Source organism: Kogia breviceps, chromosome 8 (genome assembly GCF_026419965.1).
Source record: "Kogia breviceps isolate mKogBre1 chromosome 8, mKogBre1 haplotype 1, whole genome shotgun sequence".
Lineage (NCBI taxonomy): Eukaryota > Metazoa > Chordata > Mammalia > Artiodactyla > Physeteridae > Kogia > Kogia breviceps.
Genome location: NC_081317.1, coordinates 92,193,500 through 92,212,961, shown reverse-complemented (window position 1 = coordinate 92,212,961; position 19,462 = coordinate 92,193,500). Strand labels below are relative to the sequence as shown.

The 19,462-nt window shown below is 49.1% G+C and overlaps 1 protein-coding gene across 1 annotated transcript in view; it reads left to right on the top strand.

Annotated features, from left to right (window-relative positions):
- The window catches only part of GABBR2 (gamma-aminobutyric acid type B receptor subunit 2), a 375,844-nt gene that overhangs the window by 160,557 nt on the left and 195,825 nt on the right, over window positions 1–19,462 (top strand). The window contains exon 4 of the mRNA XM_059070981.2: window positions 18,253–18,354. Within this exon, the coding sequence (XP_058926964.1) occupies window positions 18,253–18,354 (102 nt within the window). The remainder of the gene's footprint in view (window positions 1–18,252; window positions 18,355–19,462) is intronic.

The following is a 19,462-nucleotide window of genomic DNA, read 5'->3' as shown; positions in this document are numbered from 1 at the left end:
GAAGACTCTTGGGCTGCACCGTGAGAGGTGGGCTCCCCATGGTGGGCTCTGTACTTGTCCTGTGGCTCCAGCACTCATTCACTCACCAGCAAAGGCTGTGAGATGGGTCCTGTGGGCACATCCACCCTCCTTGCAGCACCATGCTGCTTTCCCAGGAAGGAGAGCTGTGAGTCAGCCTTCAATCTGGTTCCACTGGCAGTGTACCCAGCAGAAATTCCTCAAAGTTGGTGGCATATTGATGGCACTCTTTCCTATTTTCCAATGCTGAAGCAGATCTCACCTATTTTTATACTCCCTTGGTCCTTTCTGTCACTTTCAGAAGGAGGTAGCTTAGGTGGGAGTTGGACATCTGTGCTCAGCTTTACCATCTTTCCCAAAAGTTTCATAGTTAACACTGTTACCCATACTTTATACTTTGGAATACAGATACATGACAGTTCCTGAGCATTTCCTTTTCTGTGGCCCCCTTTTAAAATTCCTTATATATTCTGGCCCTCATCATATCTGATTTTATATTTTTCCTGGACACTTTTCCTCTCCCTCTCAAATTTCAGTTTAGCATCCTCTTGATTAGATGGATAAATTCTCCCAGCAAACATGGTGTTGCCAGTCTTGGAGCAGTGAGCGCCATCCCTTTCCAGGGGCTCATCATCTGGCATCATAAGCCATAGCCTGGACTCCAGCAATATTGATGGATTTTCCCCACATCCTACTTTCTGTGCCAAAGTTATGACCTTCAAAAAGAAACAGAGAAGGAACTGTTCTCCTGCCCCCAAGTCCTCAGTCTTCTTCCAAAGCCTTGTGTTGCACTAGAGCCATTTTGGATTCCTTCTGGCACACCCAGGCCCTCCCGCATGAATCAGCAGACGTGGGCAGCAGGCAATGGGGGAGGGGGTGACAGAGGCCCCCATCACTGCTTGGCTGGCCGCCCCAGGAAGACAGCATATCACACAATTTGCCATATCAAGTCTAGGAACAGCTGCCTGCCTACCCTTGTCGGGGAGTCACCAAGCACTACACATCTGCTCCTTCCGGGGACAGTACAAAGATTCCTCCCACCATGGGTGCCTGTGAATTCCCTTTGGGATTTCGTGGGGTGCAGAATAACATTCTCCTGCAGAAAGTCCAAAGTAACCAACCTTTGTGAGAAGATGCACCCATCAGGGTTTAGTTCCAGTGGCACCAGCAGCCCTTCCCTCCCTTCTCCCAACCTCAGTATCACCTTGATACTAAACACTGCCATTGACTGAACCTCAGCCATGGGGTTGACATAGACACAGCATGTATCAGCTTATTTTAATCTTTTTAACAACCTTTAGTGTTCCCTTGCTGTCCCGAGGTGGCCCAGTGTGGGGCAGAGCCAGCATTCTAGTCTGCAACTGCCTGATTTCAGTATGTACTCTTTCCTCTCTCCCACTGCCTTCCTAGAGGAGAGAAAAGAACCACAGGCTCTCTGTTGTGGGTTCAGAGCTGGGGTCTGCCACTGTGGGCCAGTGGGCCAAATGCAGCCCCCTGCTTTGTAAATAAAGGTTTATTGGAACACAGTCATGACCATTCATTTGCTCATGCAATGTTAAAGCAGAGTTGAGTAGTTATGACAGAGATTGTATGGCCTGCAAAGCCTAAAATATGTATTATCTGGCCCTTTCCAGAAAATATTTGCTGACCATAGTTTACAACAGGGCTGTGGAAAGAGATAGACTGCAGTTAAATCAGAGGCTTATTACTTCCCAGCTGTGTGACCTTGGGCAACTGACTGAACATCTCCGAGTCTCATTTTACTTACCCATAAACTGATCATAATTTTACCTTTTGGGCTTATTCCAGTGGTCAAGAGGAGTGAGATGACATGTATGAGGGACTCTGTGTGTGATGGGCACTCAGTAAACATGAGCTGTCATTGTTACCTTTCTCACTTATCACAGATGTGCAGCCTTTTCCACTTTTGCTCTGTGGCTTTCTTTCTAGAGCATTCTGATATTTCTGCCTAAGAACCCTTCAACTTCTCTAGTACCCTACAGCACAAATGAAGCACAGATGCTTCCTGAGCCTTCTTCTCAGAACACTGGGCAGCAGGCGTAAGTAATGCTCACCACAGGCAGATGAATGGAGCGTCCTATTGGCCTCATTCATTCATTCAGCCAGTGGTGACTGAGCCAGACCATTATGCTGGAATCTATCAGGGACTCAGACAGAGCCTCACACCGCATAGGAGCTCTCAGCCCAGGGGCAGCTGGACAGGTTAATAGCCATGACAATAACCATAACCACAGTGCATCCGGATTCTGGTCCCCTTTGGAAAATTCCCCTCTGCAGAGTGGATACCTGTTCCCCGGAATCTGGATACTGCCCTAGGAAGGTACATTATAAAAACTGCTTAGCTAAGCACAGCTTCAAGCCCCACTCCTGGGCTGTTGGCCTGCTCAGCACTTTGATGCAGTGTCCACCTCCGGACATGGTCGGCTCACCTGACCCGCCAGCTCCTTCCCAGGACACATACTCAGCACCTCTCCAGGCTGGGGCTGGCTCCTCGGGCTCCAGGCCAGGGCAAGGGCAGGCTGTCTTTCCTGACCTTGGAGGAGCTGTTGACAGCTTAGCTCCTCTCCATCAGTCCCTGAGACCGTGGCGTTCTCCCCTAGCTGCCTCACTAAGGCCAAGGACACATCGTGCTATGTGCTCTTGTGGGGGTGTGGATGACCTGAGGAACTTCCCAGTTCCTCCAGAACGGGGCCAAGAAAGTGTGGGCCTTGGAGGGAGGAGCAGAGAATGCAGGCGTTCAGAGGGGTGAGCACAGCTCATTGGAAAATCCAGAAGGACTTCATGCGGGAGAGGCTATTTGCAGTGGGGCTTAAGTAGTGAGGAAGTACTTTGGCCAGGACCAGGGGAGTCAACCATGGCAAATGCACACTGGGGACTAGCAACAGTGGGAGTCAGGACCACCCATGTGCCCTGGAGGACACGGGGAGGGAGCAGTGTTACTGGAGCTGGGAGGAGGGGCTGCTTGGCAAGGGCTGTAACTAAGCCAGGGAGCAGGTGGGGAGAAATACCCTGAGCTCCCTCTCTTCCTACCCTCTGACCCTTGCCAGAGCCTCCCATTGGCCTTCTGAACCCTGCCAGGACCTCCCATTAGCCCTCTGACTCCTGCCAGGGCCTCCTATTGGCCAGGCCTACCTGGAAGTCACAGGACAAGAGAGCTCAAGTGATGCCATACATAAAAGTCAAATTCCAGAAGTACAGTAGCAGAGGGAAGCCTGGAGGATGTGGGTGATGGCAGCCGACACAAGAAATTATACTAGTTGGGTTAGTGTATTGGGAATATGGGTAATTGTATCACTTTCCCCCTTTTCTCAGACTTACAGTGAAGTTTAGAAATTACTTGGACAAGTTTAAAGTCTTTGATTCAAAAGTATGCAACTTGTCTGAGCTGATACGAGGTCCTACACAGAAGAACCCCAAAGCAAGCAGCTGTCCGTGAGATCTCAGCATAGGAGGTGTCTTCATCTAAGGACAGAGAGGCAAACCACTGGTTTGGGTTGAGCCAAGGTACACATGAGTGAGCCTGGCCTAGGTCAGGTTCCCCAGAAAGGCGGGAGGTTTATTGGGGAATGCTCACAGCAGGGAGTGAGGTGGAAGAAGAAGTTCAGAGGCCTCAGCCAAGGCTGTGGGGAGCTCTGGAGCTGGGCTGGCCCTTCAGAGATGTCTCAAATCAAGGCAAGAGGCTGGGCTGGTGGTTGGGCGCAGGCTGCTCTGGGGAGGGGGTGTGACCTTGGACAAGGCTGCCTCCTTTTGTCAAGGGCAAATCCCAGGGAGACACACAGCTGTGAGTTGTCAGTAGCCACCACTTCCGGCAGCTGGGAGAATGGAAGTTTCCAGGCTTGTACCTTAGTATCCATCACAGGGCCCTTGGGAATAAGGGAGTTTAGACTAAAGGGCCGGTCAGACCAGGGCAGCTAAAAGGGCATCATTGGTCCCCAATCTGGCTGTGTAACCAAGACCTCAGGGTGCTCTATACAAACACAGATTCCTGGCCTCCCTCCCCCTCCTCTCACACCAGAGTCAGAATCGCTGTCTTGGGTGCAACCCAGGAATCTGTATTTCTGCAAAGCTCCCAGGGAGATGCCATGCACAGCAGGCTTGGGAGCCACTGCTCTTAAAACCTCTGCCCCCAAGGGTGGTTGATGTGCAGGGTCTGCGAAGCAGCTGCTCTGTGCCAGGCCCTGTGCTGCATGCTGGACACCAAGGAACGGGGCTGGGCAGTGCCCTCAAGCAGCTCCTCTCTTGTAGGGATTTGGGAAAGGCTCCTGGAGGGCTGCAGCTGGTGGCTTTTTCAGGGTTACTGTTCTGTTGCTGCTGTTAAAGACATGGCTGTGGGCAACATTTGGGAGGCAGGAAACTGTGTTTGAATCCAGCTCTGCCCCTAGACAGCTGTGTGATTTGGGCAAGTCCCTACCCCTCCCAGGACCTCAGTTTCCCCCACTGTCCAATGAGGGCTGGTGGGTTGGTGTAGCAGCTGGGCCCGTTCTAAGCTCGACCCCTCTCTCAGAGGGGTGGGGAGTGGGCCTGAGGGTGGCAGTGCCAACTCTGCCCACCGGACGCAAGGCTCCCTTTGCAGTGACCTTGGGGCCGGAGCTGAAGTGCATCTTGGGCATCTGCCCATCTCATCATTTTCACCTTCTGATCTTGACATACCGCTCCCTGGATGTGCCCAGCTCTGCCCTCTTCTCTCTCCCGAATATTCTGGTTGCTTGATTTATGTCCCACATGGGCACATGAAGAGGCCCCAACATAGTTTCAACCCTCCAGGTCTCCCAGTCTTGGGGTAGACACTCAGTAACCAAGCCCTTCTTGGGTCCTGTCACTGTGGGTCCCAGCACTGTGGGGTCAGTGCTGCCCCCCAGCCCCTCCTCTCTTCTCCCTCCACCCAACCCTCCTGGATTCTGGAGGCAGAGAAACACAAGTTTGAATCTCAGCCCTCTGGCTTACTAATTGTAAGGCCTTCGGTAAGTCACTTAACCTTTCAGGACTCTCATCTGTTTGTGTTTTTTTTACATTCTTTTTTTAATATTCTTTTCTATTATAGTTTATCACAGGATATTGAATATAGTTCCCTGTGCTATACATTAGGACCTTGTTTATACATTCTAAATGTAATAGTGAGAGGATGAAATTCACTCCAGAGTGATCCTGCCATGCCCCCTACAGCCTGCTTGCTCCCTGAAGGTTTTGAGTGAGAGGTGGGAGGAAGGGCCGAGGAAGAGTGGAGGGAAGAGAGGCAGGCTCTGGGGAGCTGTTTGCACCTATGTCTTCACTTCCTCCCCCCACCTACCCCCCAAATCTGCAGTCCTGGAGGAAGAAGGGAGTTCGGGTAGGCAAAGAAGGAGGGCTTCAAATGCTAGGCTGCAGGTGGGATGTCCAGGCAGAACACTGGAGTGGAGGACAAAGAGCCTACTTTGGAATATAGAACTACAGAGAAAGCTGCGCATAAAAAAAGGCAGTAACACCCCAGGGTCTCTGAGAGGAGTCCTTTAAGCTCTACCATGAAGTGAGAGGTGGACGCTTGGATCCAGTTGCTTATCCAGCTTATGGAGCTGCCTGAAATGGTCCTGTTCCTGCAGGGGTGAACATGTGCCTCCTGGGCTGCCCTCAGCAAATGTCCCTCCTAACTGGGGTACAGGCTTGAGAATCCCAGACCTCCCTCGGGGATCTAGCAGTCTCTTCTGCCCCTCCCTCTGATGCCTGAATCCCTTCCATAGCAACCCCACCTCTGCTTGCACACCTGCAGTGGCGCAGAGCTCACTCCAGTGTGGGGGAGGCCCTTGCATCCTTGGCTTGCTCTCTTGTTAGAAAGTTCAGCCTCTGAGGGAGCTGCAATCTATTTCCTGGTGGCTTCCCCCTCTGTTCCTGACCCTTCCCCAGAGGCCCAGATGCCTCGCTGTTCCCCTAGACTCAGTGACAGCTCCTTGGGATGTGCAGGTGGGGTGTCACACAGACCTGGACTTCCTGTCCACCTGGTTCCCTCCCGTCCCCCCATACCTTGAGGGACAGGGAGCAGGGATGGGGCTCAGGAAACGGAAGGATTCTGTGTTCTGCATTCTTTAGTGCTCACAGGTGTGAGTTCTCTAATATCCCTCGTCTATTTTGGTGTCAGAGGCACACTTTGCATCTCGTTGATTTCCTATAGAGGTTTCTGTTCATCATCTTAACTGGATAATATTCCTGTTTTATTAATATCCAAATCTTTCTGTAAATATTGGTTTGGTCTCAGGAGTCTGCTGCAATTAAAGCCATAGGCACTTTGTCACAGGAAAGCAACAAGGTTCTGAAGGCTAATTTCATTCCCCAACAACTCAGTGTGGCCTGACTTCACTGACCACCCACAGAGTGGTGAGCTCCTTGGAACTGCCAGCAGAGGGAAGACTGCTGGCTGGGGAGTCCAAAGTGGGGTGTTGTGCATTATCCAAGCAGAGGGCCTGGGCCTGGTCCCCTTTCCTCAGGCAGCCCTGTGCTGGGCTCCGGGGTCTCAGATGGAGGGTATGTAGACTCTCAGGACAGTCTCTGTTTTAGCCAGGGAGCGTGGCCTTGAGCACAGGACTGTGGAATTTAGGGGGGGGGGGGTCACCACTAGCTTGGGAAGGAGGGAAAGTTTTCTGTGTGAGGGGGTGTTTGAGGATGTGCAGGATCTCAAGGCCAAAGCTTATTATGTGAGTTTTCTATTCTGTTGGAACAAATCGTCACAAACTTTGTGGCTTAAAATAGCACATTTGTTATCTTATGGTACTAGAGCTCAGAAGTTTAGAATCTGTCTCTCTGAGCCAAAATCAAGGTGTCAGCAGGACTGGTTCCTTCTGAAGACTATGGGAGAATCTGTTTCCTTGCCTTTTCCAGCTTCTAGAAACCGCCTGCTTTTCTTGGCTCTTGGCCCTGTCCTCCATCTTCAAAGCCAGCAGTGTGGTTTCTTCAAACAAATCTCTGTCATCATTCTTTCTTGGGCTCTGACTCTCCTACCTCCCTCTTTCCCTTATAAAAGCGCCTCTGGTCACCTTGGGCCCTCCTAGATAATCCAGGATGGCTTCCTTATCTCAAGATCCTTCACTTAAACTCATCTGCAAAGTCCCCTTTGCCAGGTAAGGTAGTGCATTCCAGGGATAAGGAGGTGGACATCTTGTAGGGTGGCGGTGGGGGGTGGGGTGTAGATCATTCTGTTCATCACACTTAAGATTCTTCAGAATTTCTAAAATTGTGAAAGGCTGGCTGATGGGAACACGGATTTGAGAGCCAGAGAACCCTAGTTCCACTGAGTCATCTGTCCCACCCCATGCAATTGGATCCAGGGTGTATACCTGCCCCATAGCATGTAGCTCTGGAAGATGGGCCCCTGAGCAGCAAATGGTGGGCAAGGGAGGAGGGGACAGTGGCTCATGGGATCCCCCCCCCCTCTTTGAAGGACTGCCATATAGGGTGATGGCGGTGAGGGCTGCAAAGGAGGAGGCAGCTGTCTTGGGTGGGTCCTGGGTGTGGGGGCCTGTTACTCAGGCCAGCTCTGCCTGTTGGGATCTCTGTTTCCAGCCACCGTGGCTCATCATACACCTACCAGCAGGTGGGAGCTGTTGTAAGGGCTTGATGTGAGTATCTGCGCAGAGCTCAGATCACAGGTCCCCACAGCCCTGTGCCTAAGTAATGGCGGGACAGAAACGGTCCCAGGGAATGCTATCTGCCCTCAGGTCCCACAGGTCCCCCCAGGAGAGCACCACAGCACCATGCCCAGAGCTGGTCCCCACGTCAGCCGGCTGTGTCTTCAGGCAGAGGCGTGTGGTCCAGCCCCTGTGCATTTGCCTCATCCCTGCAAGACCGTCTCAAGACATAGCATAAACTCCCAGGCTCAGAATATCTACATGATAGCCTAGATGGATGCAGTGTGCATTTGCTCTTTCTCTCATTCATCTCATAGCTTTGAGCACCTACTGCATGCCAGGCACGATGCTGGACCCTGGAACTAAATCAAAGCCCTCCCCTTTGCAGGACTGCCACTTTATTTAGGGAGGGGATGTGACAGCCCTGGTGCTTGTGGTCAGCTCTACGAACCAGCACAAAGTCAGTGAACTGGACTCCTGAGCCCTCCACTGAGGCTCATGAGGCTGCCGGCCCCCCACGGGGCCATGTCTCATGACACTACCACTCATGGTCCCCTACTTGTTTTTTTACATTTATTTTTATTTATTTATTTTTGGCTGCATTGGGTCTTCTTTGCTGCACACGGGCTTTCTCTAGTTGCGGCGAGTGGGGGCTACTCCACTGCAGTGTGTGGGCTTCTCATTGCGGTGGCTTCTCTTGTTCCAGAGCAGGGGCTCTAGGTGTGCAGGCTTCAGTAGTTGTGGCACATGGGCTCAGTAGTTGTGGCTCACGGGCTTAGTTGCTCCACGGCATGTGGGATCTTCCCGGACCAGGGCTCGAACCCGTGTCCCCTGCATTGGCAGGCGGATTCTTAACCACTGCCCAACAGGGAACCCCCCCTCCCCCAACCCCCCCCACCACACAAACACACACACACACACACACACACACACACACACACACTTGTTTTTCTGCTCTTGGTAACTCTGGGGAAGTGAGAAAAACCATTTTTCTTTGGGACAGACAAGTGGCCATTGAGTAGAGGAAAACTGGATTCCCTTCGGGAAAACTCAGCCTGTGATGTGAGGGTGTAAACAGGACAGTAAGCCTAGGCTTAACCATGGAAATGTGGTTTGAACCAACAAGTTGCCGGGTCTCAGGAGGCCCCAGATGTGTTAGTTTCCTGGGGCTGCCGTAACACAAACTGTGGCTGAAAGCAACAGAAATTCATTCTCTTACAGTTCTGGAGGCCAGAGTTCTGAAATCAAGGTATCAGCGAGGCCATGCTCTCTCTGAAAAGCTCTAAGGAGAGAATCCTTCCTTACCTCTTCCAGCTTCTGGTGGGTCCAGGTGTTCCTTGGCTTGTAACCACATCACTCCTGTCTCTGCCTGTCTTCACGTTGCCTTCTCCCTTGTGCCTCTGTGTCCCAAATATCCCTCTGCCTTTCTCTTATAAGGACATTTATCATTGGATTTAGGGCCCATCCAGGTAATCCACGATGATCCTTAAATTAATTACATCTACAAAGACCCTTTTTCTAAATAAGGTCACATCCGTAGGTTCTGATGGTTAGGACTTGGACATACCTTTTTGGCAGTCACCATCTAACCCACTGGCTCTGCAGTGTGAACAAGCAGATGTCATGGTGCCTGTGCAAGTATCACATATGAGCAGTAGATCTAATACATGTTCACTTATGTATTTACCCTTGTTTTAAAAGTTTCAGTTATACCCAACTCCAACTATAGGTTAAAACTATTTGTAGAAATCTGAAAATTAGATAGCTCCATTTTTCAAAAGGAACAATTTATTCAACAAGTTCTCATCAGGTTTAGAAAGGTAGAAATGTAACCACATGGATACGTTTCTCTGGGACTCAAACTGCATGCCCCATATCTTTGAAAAACTTCAGAGCTGCAGAGGACTGCTTTAGCAACTCTAAAATTCAAAAAGGCAAAGAGTGGGGGCAAGCGGGATTTTGAAACTTACTCTCCTAGAACCACAAACACTGGCAATGGAAGAAAAATCCCCTCTCCAGAATCCCAACCAGCTTCTGCTTGCACACCTCTGATGACAGGGAGCTCACTACCAAATTTGCCTACCCCATCATTAGAAAGTTCATTTTGGCTTTAAGCCAAAATCTGCTTTCCTGACCCATCTACCTATTGGCCCCACCTCCAACACAGCGGTGCCCAGAACCAGGTGCCCTCTGTTCCACATGACAGCCCTTCAGTGTTTGAAGTCGACCATCACTTCCTGCCTTGGTCTACTCTTCTCCAGGCTAATTTTTTAATTAGCTTAAATTAATGGTGGTTCCTGGGGAGCTCCAACCCCAGTAAAAGTGACCTGAATTATTCAAAGATTTGAGTGTTTTAAATGCCTGTTTATCCTAATTAGCATCTTAACTACAGCAGTGCCCTCTGCCTCTAATGAGCCACATTTTAACATGTTCCATATTTTAATGGATTTTCCTTGAATGAACCGTTTAATCAAGTGAAGACACATTTCATGAATGAATAGAAGTAAATCTATAATTATACGCTTTAGTCAGGTAAGAGGAGTGACATTTCAGCACAGTCTAGGGCTATATATAGCAAGTGTATTTGAATGACAAAGTAGGTTACCTCAGCTTCCATAGGAGAGCTGGGAATTCTCTTTGCTCTCAAGTTCATTCCGTAACCTAATTAGAATTTTCAAAGAGTTGTAAAGTGCATGTGGTGTAGACCTGGGTCTCCCCATCTTTACCTGGATCTCCACCTTTCTGGATGATTCCACAGCTGGCGCAGTGGCCTCCTTAGGGAAGGTGTCTGGGGAACTACTGGCCACAGAAGCCAAGTGTCCTGGGGTCTCTGATAGTCCCCTCGGCCTCGCCTCCACTTTGCATTTTACTTGCTCCATCAGAGCCTTCCCCGCCTGGGACATGTGGTCCGAATGTGAGAACTTACAGCTGTAATACTCCTCTGCTCCTCCTTTTCTTACTGTCTGTCTCTCCATCATTCCCTTCTCCTTGCTTTTCTTCTCACCATTCTCCCTTCTGACATGGTCAGGGTCTGCTCGTGGTGCTGGGGGCCAGGAGTAGCAGGATCTGGGGATTAAAGATGATACATACCTGTTGATTGGCGTAGGAGAAAAGTCCCAGATGTAAAGGAAGATGGTGCCCAGAACCTGGAGAAGGTAGGAGTAGGTGACCTGGGGGGCTTTTAGGAGGCTGGCAACCTAGCTATGAGCCTGGCAGTTCTGTGGCTTTTACCCCTTCATTTGTGGTTCTCAGCTTTAGCTACATGTTGGAATCACCTGGAGACCTTAAAAAGCGCTGATGCCTGGGTCCTATCTCAGGGACTGTAATTGGTTTAGGGTGCAGCCAGGGCATCAGTAGTTTTTAAAGACTCCCAGGTGACTCTAACATGCAGCCGCAGTCAACATCTTGAAAATACCTCATGAAAGACCCTAGCCATAGCACCCAGCTAAGTCACTTCCACAGTCCTGGTCCATGGAAACTGTGTGAGATAATAACCGTTTCTTGTTTTAAGCCACTAAGTTGTGGGATAATTTGTTACACAGCAATAGATGACTAATACAGATTATTAGTTGCCCCCAATATATCCCCAAGTGGGTCAGTTCATGTCACCTCCACCACCATCTCCTCATCCAGCCTCCAGAATCTCTCATGTGGATGGTCTGTAGCTGCCCAATGGCCTTCCTGTTCCCTCATGCACCTGCCCTCATTGGTCCCATAGCAGCCTGAGTCTTGGTTTTAAAACACAGTTCTAATCATTCCACCCTCTCCCTGGAACCTTGTGAAGGCTTCCCACTGTTCTTAGGCTCAAGACCAGAATCTTTCCTGTGAATTATGAGGCTCTCATGGTCTTCTCCTGTCCACCTCTTCTTTCTCATTTCATTCCGACAGCTTTCCCCCTGCCCCTGCCCATGCTGTGCTTCAGAGCAGCACAGCTCTTCTAGTTTTCCTACCAGCTCTCTCCTGCTGTAGGACCTTTGCAGTGTGTTGCTCCTCAGCCCGGAATCCTTCTCTCTGCCCTACCTTCTAGCCTAGATCTGACTTCTCTATGTTAGCCTCTTCTGGAAGCATGCCCCTGAACTTGAGCACCTTGTCTTGTAGGTACCAGGGTAATTATCTGATTAATGCCTCTCATCCCCTCTAGATAGAGACCCAAGAATGGATTTGCTCTCCATCAGAACCCTAGTATTATTTCACATGGTGCCTGGAACAGAAGAGATGTCAATATTATGAATGAATGAATTAATTAATTAATGAGAGAGACTGGGAAGAACAAACAGGGCCCCATTCTGGAATGACCAGGCACTAGGTAGCTGTTCAAAAAGGGACTCAAGCCCAGAGGCCAAGGAATGACTGGACAAGAGACAGAATTCCAGCCCCAGGAATGAAGCAGTAGCCCTGATTGAAAGCCTGAGGTGTCTAAGAAGGCCCCTTGCCAGGCTGGCAGGGGGCTGAAACCCCTGGCCTCCTGACCTCAGGCTCCTTACATTACCTTGCTGGAGAAAGGGGAGTTCCAAGGCTGAGGTGGGGCATCTCACCTCAGGGAGAGAGTTAATTGGCTGTAGGGGCAGGGAGTTGATTGGCCGTACCTGTGGGCATGCAGATGTGGTCCTGGGACCCTGAAGCAGGGACAGCATGGGTGGAAAGAACAGCCTGATCCACATGGCAGTTATTCAGGGTGGGACACATAATGCTGTTATTTCATAAAGCCCAATCACTGGGTGATTTCCAGAGAGGGACAATCATCTGGGCAGCTGGGGTGTGTGAGTGGAGAGGTGCAGCCTTCAGAGCAGGGAGGAGGCCTGCAGGTGGAGTGGCACTGTGACCTGCTCAGAGGTGGTGACAAGCCTCCCTGGTAGAACAGGGTGGACCCACATTATGCTTAAAATGGGTCACATGGACTCAGTTATGCTAAGACAGAAAATTCTCCCCAATTGTCTGTTCACCTATACTCTTTTCCTAATTCCATTAGCTTCGTGTCTTTTCCTCTGATCCCCTTTTCCTTCTCCAGCCTGTCCGCTTCTCCCCCTACATCTCGCAGGACCTGCTGTGTATCCCCAATGCCGAGCCTGTGGATGGGGGCTATGCGCTCAGTTGAAGGAGCAAGGCCGTTGTGATGCCTTCATTGGAATGTCATGTCCCTGTCACCCCTTCTCCTATAGCCCGTGAACCAGCTGGGAGGGAAGGTCGTGTATAGACCCACTGGGCCCGCAGTTTAGACAGCTGATCTGACCTGACAGCATTTTCTGCCAGTCGGCCTGAGCAGGACAGTCCTCCCAGCTCTGAGCTTTCCCCCAAAGCCACGGATTCTGCCTGGCTTTTGACTTCTTTCAAGACGTTGGACTTCCCTAGAGCTTGGAGTCTTAAGTGTTAAAATTCTTGGATTTGGATCTTTGATTCCCAAGGCTGCACTGGGAATTGGTGTCACCAATTGGTGTCACTCCTCACCACTCCTGAGGAGTCATTGGTGTCACCCCTTGTGACCTTTATACTCCCAACGCCCCCGCCACCATGTCCATGGCCTTCTAAAGGGTTCTTGGTCCCTGTCATAGGCACACCTCTCTCCTCTGAGCCTGAGCCACTTTGTCACAATCCCTGATAAATGCGCCCAGAACTGAGCCCAGCACTCCAGGTGTGCTCTGAGGTGGGCAAACCAGAGGGTGATTGTCCCCTCCACGTTCTAGATGTGATACCTTTTTAAATGTGAATACCAGGGCTTCCATGGTGGCGCAGTGGTTGAGAGTCCACCTGCCGATGCAGGGGATATGGGTTCGTGCCCCGGTCTGGGAAGATCCCACATGCCGCGGAGCGGCTGGGCCCGTGAGCCATGGCCGCTGAGCCTGCACGTCTGGAGCCTGTGCTCTGCAATGGGAGAGGCCACAACAGTGAGAGGCCCGCGTACCGCCAAAAAAAAAAAAAAAAAAAAAAAATGTGAATCCCAGTCCTGCTTACCCTTTTGGTAATTGCCTTACTCAGGTCAACACATTGTGGTCTCCTAATCAAGCGGAAAATATCCACGCCATAGAAGGCATTTTTTCATACCATTATCAATAGTTTGCTTAAAACTTGTCCTGTCTTCTTTAGGACAGTGGTCCTCAAACTTGAACATACATCAGAATCACCTGGAGGGCTGATTGCTGGACCCCACCCCAGAGTGTCTGACCCAGTAGGTCTGAGGTGGGCCTGAGAATTTGCATTTCTAACAAGTTCCATCAGGTGATGCTGGTGTTACTGGTCCAGGGGCCACACTTTGAGAACCACTGCTTTAGGGACACGCTTTTCTGGTGTGACTTCGCATCCACAGTCCATACCAGTTCTTGGGGGAAAAAATCAACAGCTGTTGCCTCCAAGCCTATTTTCGATTATTTATTCCTAGAGCGCTGACCCGCTGGTTCTCCCTGGTGCCGAGTGAGTTGTGCTCCTTTCAGATTTGCTCCAATGGCCAGGGCTGGGATTCATTGCTCCAGAATCAGGGAGAGTTCTTCCCTTAGGCAATCTCAGCCTTGTGAGCTGGCCCTGAGGACCCAGCTTTTAAGGACTCAACCCTTCCTAATCTCCCTTCTAGCAGCACTCAGGGCCCCACTCATGGTCTTCCTCACTCCCCTGGCAGCCCTGACCCTCTCTTCTAGGTGACGGGGCAACCTCCTTCTCTGTCCCTTCCCTGCCCATCAGCACCCATCTCTCCCCCTTCCTCCTAGGATGGGCAGGGCCTTTTGGCAAATCACACTCCTGATGGCTGCCTCCCTGGGCCCCATATGCAGATTAGGCCCCCAGTGGGACTCTGGCTATACTTGAGTGTGTGTGTATATGTGAATGTGTTTTATTTTCTTGAGAATTAAGTGTCACTCCTTTCCAGGAAGAACATATTTCTGCTTTTATAGTAGAGGTGAATAAAAAATAGGATTCAGTTTGCTGAAATGTGGTTTTTAGCAAGCTGGTAAAAGATATTGGCCCTGTAAAACAAGAGATACCTGCAGTGCCAGAATGAAAAAAAAAAGGTGTTTTTTTTCTAACTTACTTAATAATCTTTAACCAGTACAATGAATGATCCTTCTAGCCACACGTGAGAGTGTGGATTTTTTTCCTTGTGAGGTAGATCAATTGCATATTTCTTTAACATGCTTTGGTTATTTAAAAATATCATTTATTACTGCTTTTTTCCATTTGCTTTCCCTAAAAAAGTCCATTAGAATAAATGCTCAAGCTGAGCAGACTTCTTTGTGCTGAAATTATGGTCAGTGAGTGCCTAATGTCACCAACCATCAGTTCTGACCTGTTCTGGCTCATAAGCCTTAGGAACTGTCCACATCTGGCAGGATCCAGAAGAGCCCGCCTGGGACCATTCAGAGAGCACTGGCCTGGGAGTCACACCTCACTTTCCTCATTTGTGAAATTAGGGGCAGAATGAGGTGACCTCTAGGGTGTTTTGGTTTTGTTTGTTTCGAGTTCTGACCGCCTATAAAATATTTTTTCTGCCATTAATTATATACAGCTCTCATGCACACACTTACTCATAGATAGATACTCCACAGCCTTGATGCTGTGTCTTATGCCTGGAAATGATCATTCCAGCTTTTAAGCAGCGTGAAGAACTTTAGAATTTCCAAAGCCATTCCGCATCCTCAGTGTTTTTCCTGGGCCCTGTAAGTTACATGCTGTATTGCCCCCATTTTATAGGTGAAAATACTGAGACTCAAGAGAGTTCGAGTAGTTTCCCTAGCTTTGGGTGGCATGGACATGGAGAGCCGCGGCTCGACTGTGCATGCCTTGGTAGTCTGTGCATTGGCTGTGTTGCCTTCCAGCAGGGCCGAGTTTGCACATTTTCTGTGTTTTAACAATTGTTGCTCCACAGCACCCTCATGACACACAAAACTAATAATGGAACCCCACCTGCATCCAAAAAGGATTTGAGGGACTTCCCTGGTGGCGCAGTGGTTGGGAACCCGCCTGCCAATGCAGGGGACACGGGTTCGAGCCCTGGTCCAGGAATATCTCACATGCCGTGGAGCAACTAAGCCCGTGTGCCACAGCTGCTGAGCCAGTGCTCTAGAGCCCATGAGCCACAACTACTGAGCCTGTGCACCACAACTACTGAAGCCTGCACGCCTAGAGCCCGTGCTCTGCAACAAGAGAAGCCACCGCCGTGAGAGGCCCACGCACTGCAATGAAGAGTAGCCCCTGCTCACTGCAACTAGAGAAAACCCGCATGCAGCAATGAAGACCCAGTGCAACCAAAAATAAATAAACAAATAAATAAAATTTATCTTTTTTAAAAAAAAGCGAAAAGGATTTGACGCAGCAGAAATGAACTGTAATGGCAAAGTCAACTTTTTTTTCAAGCAACTAGCTCCCAATCTTCCATCATAATAGAGGTAAAAACTAAGGATGGACAAGGTTCACCCTGACTGCGGCAGTGTCATTCTTTTTACAAAGCATTTATTGCAAAGTATTTCGAGCATTCAGAAAAGCACAGAACACCAAACACCCATGGACTAGCCACCCAGAATTAATGTGTTCACATTTTGCTCTATTTGCATCATATTTCTTTTAAAGAAATGAAATGCAGCAGTTCCCACTGAAACCCCCTTTGTTCCCCTTTTATGGTGGTGGCTTCCCAGTGACCATTCTGTGACATTCAGGGCCAAATTATTCAAAACATTTTGATACATACATTTGGAGGATCCACCACTTGTTGAAACAAGAAGTGCTTTTTTTTTATCATGGTAAAATGTACATAACATCAAATTTACCATTTTAACCATTTTAAAATTTACAGTGCAGAGGCATTAAGTACCTTCATATTGTTGTGCAAGAGGCACCACCAGCCATCTCCAGAACTTTCCATTATCCCAAACAGAAACTCTGTACCCATAACTCTTCATTCCCCCAGCCCCCAGCCCCTAGGAGCTACTGTTCTCCTTTATGTCTCTATGAATTTGACTACTCTAGGTACCTCATATAGGTGGAATCTTACAATATTTGTCCTTTCGCATCTGACTTATTTCACTTAGCATAATGTCTTCAAGGTTCATCCATGTTGTAGCATGTATCAAAATTTCATTCCTTTTTAAGGTGGAATAATATTCCATTGTATGTATAAACCACAACTTGTTTATCCATTCATCTGTTGATGGACATTTGGGTTGCTTCCACCTTTTGCTCTTGTGAATAATGCTGCTACACACATGAGTGTCCAAATATCTATTTGAGTCCCTACTTTCAATTCTTTTGGGTATATACCCAGAAGTAGAATTGCTGGATCCTATTACCATATGATGGGTAATTTTAACAGTGCACAAAGGTTCCAATTTATCCCCATCCTCATCAACACTTGCTGGGTTTTGGTTTTTGATAATAGCCATCTTAATGGGTATGAACAAGAAGTGCTCTTAAAGATCATCTTCTCTTGAAGAGGAGGAGACTGAAGCCCTAAGAGGGAAAGGGTCACACAGAGAGGCTGAAGTCACAAGCAACTCAGTGCCTGAGCAAGACCTGGAACTTGGGTCCCAAAACTCCCACCTGGTTCTTTCTACTAAAACACACAGTCTCGTTTCCATGGCTTTATGTCAGAGGGTATATAGTCATGGACATGGGCCAGATACAGATTTCAGATATATTTGTTTTGGTCCTAACTTTATTTTTTTTTTAAGTTGAAAATAATATCAACATTTTAAAATGTGGGAGATCCTGTATTTTAAACATCTAGGGACTTCCCTGGCCGTCCAGTGGTTAAGATTCCGTGCTTCCATTGCAGGGGGCATAGGTTCGAGCCATGGATGGAGAACTAAGATCCCGCATACTGTGCAGCATGGCCAAAAAATAAATAAAAATAAAAATCTGGATTTATGATTTCACCCCCCCAAAATCAGAAGGTCTGGTGACTCTGGACCAACATTCTGGCATAGCATGTTTGGAGCTGAGCAGCAAGTGCCATCTTTAGGTGAGACATATAGTCACCAGTTTGCCACAGTCCCCACCACTCCCTAGTATCCTTCCACACAGGCTGCTTCACACATTGGCTAGTCGGTGTGAACACTGGAGTTTGCAGCTCTCTGCTTTCCAAGCACATAGGTGTTAGTCATTCCGTGTGTCAGCAGACACATAGTTATGTTTAACATCTCAGGCTGATTCCATACCCCCTTACTCTCTCCTCTGTTTTACTTTGTCTATATGAATATCTCAGCTATTTCTTCACCCTAGAAATGAAGTAATATTGCAAATAAATAATGTAAAATATAAATAAAGAAGTATTTGAATAGTCTGATTTGGAGACAGCGTGATGTACTTAACTAATCTGATTTGGAGATAGTATGAAATACCAGCATGAAAGTCCAGAGACTTGGATGCTTGTCTTAATTCTTCCAGGAAATTCCTGGGCAACTTTAGTAAGTCTGTTCCCTCTCTGGCCTCCTTATGCCTATGTGTCAAGTGTGGAGTGGGACTGGGAGATCTCCAAGGCCCCAGGGGGCACTCTAGTTTTTAATGAAGATAAAACCCACTCCTTTTGTGCGTCAATGTAGAAAATCACCTTGCCCATTTGAGCCACTTCCCAGGACGACCTCTCTGAACTGGCCCCTCCTGTGGCCACCAGCACACCCACCCTCTGCTTTCTCTTTGCTGGCAGGTGAGGAACGACCTGACCGGGGTTCTGTATGGTGAGGACATCGAGATTTCAGACACTGAGAGCTTCTCCAACGATCCCTGCACCAGTGTCAAAAAGCTTAAGGTAGGTGCAGCTGGCCACAGCCCAGAGGACAGACTGACCGCATGCTCCTGGGGTTCCCCAAATCCCCTGACTTTGGAGTCTCGAATTCAGGCTGTTTCATTTCATCCTTGGCATCTGACATATGAGGAGAAGCTCTCAGAAGCTGGCTTCCCTTGGCTGTCCCCAGTGCTGGTTGTTCAGCACTGGCCAGAGGTCTGATTGCCAGGTATACAGCTATGTGGAGCTTGCTGGGTGATTCTGTATCTCTCAACCCAGCCTGAGAGGCAACCAGGGAGCAATTATTATCATGTCTGTTGCGAAGAGGCTCAGAGAGAGTAACTCTCTTGCCCAAACCCACAGCAAGGAAGTATTGTTGTTGGGACTGAAAGCTCAGGCTCCTGACCCCCTCCAGTGACACTCACTCCAGGAACAGAAGGGTCAACTAGATGTTCGCCCAGTTGTAACTAGTTCCTAACTGTCATCTGTCCATTCATTCCCCAAACTCTCTCAAACACCATGTTTGTGCCAGACACTCTCCCGGGCTCACAGGCACCGTCAGGCCTGTCAATGTCTTCAGGTCACTCAGAACTGGTAAGGAAGGCAGATACCTCTCAGGGGAACCAGGAACCGAGGGGCTGGGGAACAAAGGGAGGAAGTGACTCATCCCTCCCAGGGGAGGGTTCAGACAAGGCTCCACCACAGAGGATGGGCAGGAATGAGACCTGCAGGGTGAATATCAAAGGGCAGGACAGCCATGCTCACTGTGCACTTGGGATCAGCAGGAATTCCAGGAGGCTGGAGTATCGGGGTGGGGCCATGGGAAAGATGCTGAGGCCGAAAACAGAATTCGGAGCCAGTTTCCATGAGCCTTGGATGTTGAGCTAAGAAGTTTGGTCTTTTATCCTGAGGGCAGTGGGGAGCTGCTGGGGGATTATAAGCAGGTACAGACATAGTTAGAGCTGTCACCTTACTCTTCCATTCGTCATGCCCACATTGAAAGTCTCCTGAGGCCCCAGATGCCAACTGCTGAGATGTCCCTTCTCTCTTGGGCTGGTCCCAGGTTATACCAATCATAGCAGGTGGCAGTTTAGAGCTCATGAAGCCCTCAGTTCACATATGGGGAGACTGA